The 2,557-nt window shown below is 40.1% G+C and overlaps 1 protein-coding gene across 9 annotated transcripts in view; it reads left to right on the forward strand.

Annotated features, from left to right (window-relative positions):
* LOC106524118 (focal adhesion kinase 1) overlaps nucleotides 1-2,557 on the forward strand; it is an 81,130-nt gene that overhangs the window by 21,219 nt on the left and 57,354 nt on the right. For all 9 annotated transcript variants that reach the window (XM_014017789.1, XM_014017783.1, XM_014017787.1 and 6 more), the window contains exons 3-4: nucleotides 1,889-2,169; nucleotides 2,261-2,427. In XM_014017789.1, the coding sequence (XP_013873243.1) occupies nucleotides 1,933-2,169; nucleotides 2,261-2,427 (404 nt within the window). In that variant the 5' untranslated portion in view covers nucleotides 1,889-1,932. The remainder of the gene's footprint in view (nucleotides 1-1,888; nucleotides 2,170-2,260; nucleotides 2,428-2,557) is intronic.

Consider the following 2,557-nt stretch of genomic DNA (forward strand, 5'->3'; position numbering starts at 1 on the left):
CAGAGGCCACGCCTCCAGGAAAAATCGCTTCTCTATAGCCGCAAGTCCAGACCTTCGTACGAAGCAAAATGAAGGACAAGGGTCTGGTTTTTACCAGGCTAGCAGAAAACCACACATGACAAGTCATGTATGACACCGTCTTTCTTTAGGAGGCATCTGATAGTCAAGCWATTAAAATGTTTAATCAGCCTGAAGGAATTTGTTTGGGTTTGTTTTTTCCACTGATTTTAAAGACACTTCACATAGTATAGTTTTTTTCTYAGGTGAACAGTATTGTCTTTGTATAATGTGGTTATTTCTTCTTGAACTAATGATTTTATGGACAGACTGGGTTCTGGGGGGCTCTTGATGAGGGTTTGACAGACTCAGGAGGTTTTTAGTTAGATACATGCCTGAACACATATTCAACACTTAATTGAACCGTTGATTTTCATTAGTATGAGGGCCTGACTTTCAGCTGTAGGCTGGCCCGTATGATGATGCAATAAATAGGCAGAGTCGAGCCTTTAAGACGATGTTATAGTGATTTGACTTCCTGGAAAAAGGGGTTCTGAATGCAGACAGAGAATAAATTGCCTTCAGAACGAGCGCTCTGTGTGGTTGTATAACTCTTTTCACTTTCTAACATTCAACTGGTTATGAACACATATTAAGGTAAACGAACACGCCTAAATTATTTACTATCTTTCAAGCCTACCCTGGATTATTGTCCATATGTCTGCTTTAAAACATGTGGATTTTGTTACATTTATTAATAAAAATAGTTATTTTGCCTCCTTCAGTTTGGTTAGTGTTGTCACTTTGCTTTGCTACAGGAGATTAGATGTTTGTGAGGTGCACTTATTGTCTCTTTGTTTATCAGTTTAAAAAAATAAGTATGCTATTAAAAATGTAATAAACAATTATGCTGAAAATACAAATTCCTGGTTTTCATTTAGGCCAAGTAGATTTTTGAGTTTTTCTGCGTTTCTTGCTTTAACACAATGTTCCAATGTCAGAGTCAGCTGAAATCAGTTCCTGCAGCAATGATGACTCAACAGACCCAGCTGGGATGTCCAGGAAGGGGCAGGATGATGCAGGAAGCATCAGGCTGTTCAGTGTGTCTCACAAAAGGATGAGATGGTGCCTACAGTTGAAAAAAGGGGGTTCTGGATTCATGGCTTTAAAAGCACATCGAGTCCGAGAGAGAAGAACGTTTATTTTTTCTGATTAATTACAGTCGTTTGCATTCATGAGTATCCGCTGCACTTCATGTTTGAGTGACAGTAAATGTGAAGCAACACTCGTGTTTGCTACAGCAGGCAGAGTAAATATAGGTGCATACATTTGAGGCGAGGGACCGATGGGTATCAGATGTAGACAAATGCCAGCGCTGAGAGGAGGGGGTGGCTGCCTCTATAGTGAAGTGCTGTTATCATGGGGGCATGACATATCTGTAAAAATGTTCAGCTGGGCGCCACACAAATGATGGATTGCAGTTTCTGTTGAAATAAGATGAGTCGTCTCATTATCTTTAACAATCAGTCATCTTTCTGTTCTGGCAGATCAGTTTATTAGAAATCCTAAGAAATATATTGTGGACTTCCTGGAATCCATTAGATCCTCTATAAAAGACCTTGGGTCAGTGTTATGAAGATTGTTATTGATTTATGGAGCTTTATTATCTCCACTATGTTTGAATTTGTTAGCCATCAGTTTTTTTATGTGATATTGATTGTTGCATCTTTTGGTTGTGATTGAGAGCCTGTGTGAGTGACTGTTGACTTTATACAGTAAAGAGTCTGTACCGTTATCACCAAATAATGCTTATGTTATTAAAAGTGTAGTTTATTAGAGATTGCTTGAATTGAGGTTTTTGTAAAATCAAGTTGTTTTTCCTTAATTTCAGAATATGACGGCCAGTTAGCCCCAGCAGGACCATCTGAGTCAGGCATGGCATCGTCTTCCTATCTGGAGCCCAGCCTCAATCACTCAGCATCGGGCGGTTGCGGGGTTAAATCCCGACCAGGGTTGCCTTGTGGTCCCGGCACAAGTGGTTCTGCAGGAGGTCTGGAGCGGGCTCCAGCATCCATGGATCGAGTTCTTAAGATCTTCCATTACTTTGAGACAAACAGTGAACCGAGCACCTGGGCGAGTAATATCAGACAYGGAGATGCTACAGATGTCCGGGTATGATGGGAGCACATTCTTACCTTTCAAATCCTCAGCATCTTTTATTTTTTAGCATTATTTAAATTGTTTTATTCAAATGTTTTACCAGGGTGTTATCCAGAAGATAGCAGAAATCCACAAATTACGCTGCGTGTCGTCTTTGGGGCTCCGTCTGACCCATTTGCACTCCGATGCTCTCCAYTGGTTACATCCTGACCTGGGCGTGTCTCATGTGAGAGAGCGATATGAGAAACAGCACCCCCAAGAAGAGTGGAGGTAAAAATTTAAGACTGTCATTTTATCAGACATTTAAACTAAACAGTAAGATCAGGTCTAGATGTTGACATCTGTGAAAGATAATATAAATTTATATTTGGTTGCTAGTCTAAGTCACAATGTGTTTTTT

This window comes from Austrofundulus limnaeus, unplaced genomic scaffold, assembly GCF_001266775.1.
Source record: "Austrofundulus limnaeus strain Quisiro unplaced genomic scaffold, Austrofundulus_limnaeus-1.0 Scaffold177, whole genome shotgun sequence".
In the NCBI taxonomy this organism is placed as follows: Eukaryota; Metazoa; Chordata; class Actinopteri; order Cyprinodontiformes; family Rivulidae; genus Austrofundulus; species Austrofundulus limnaeus.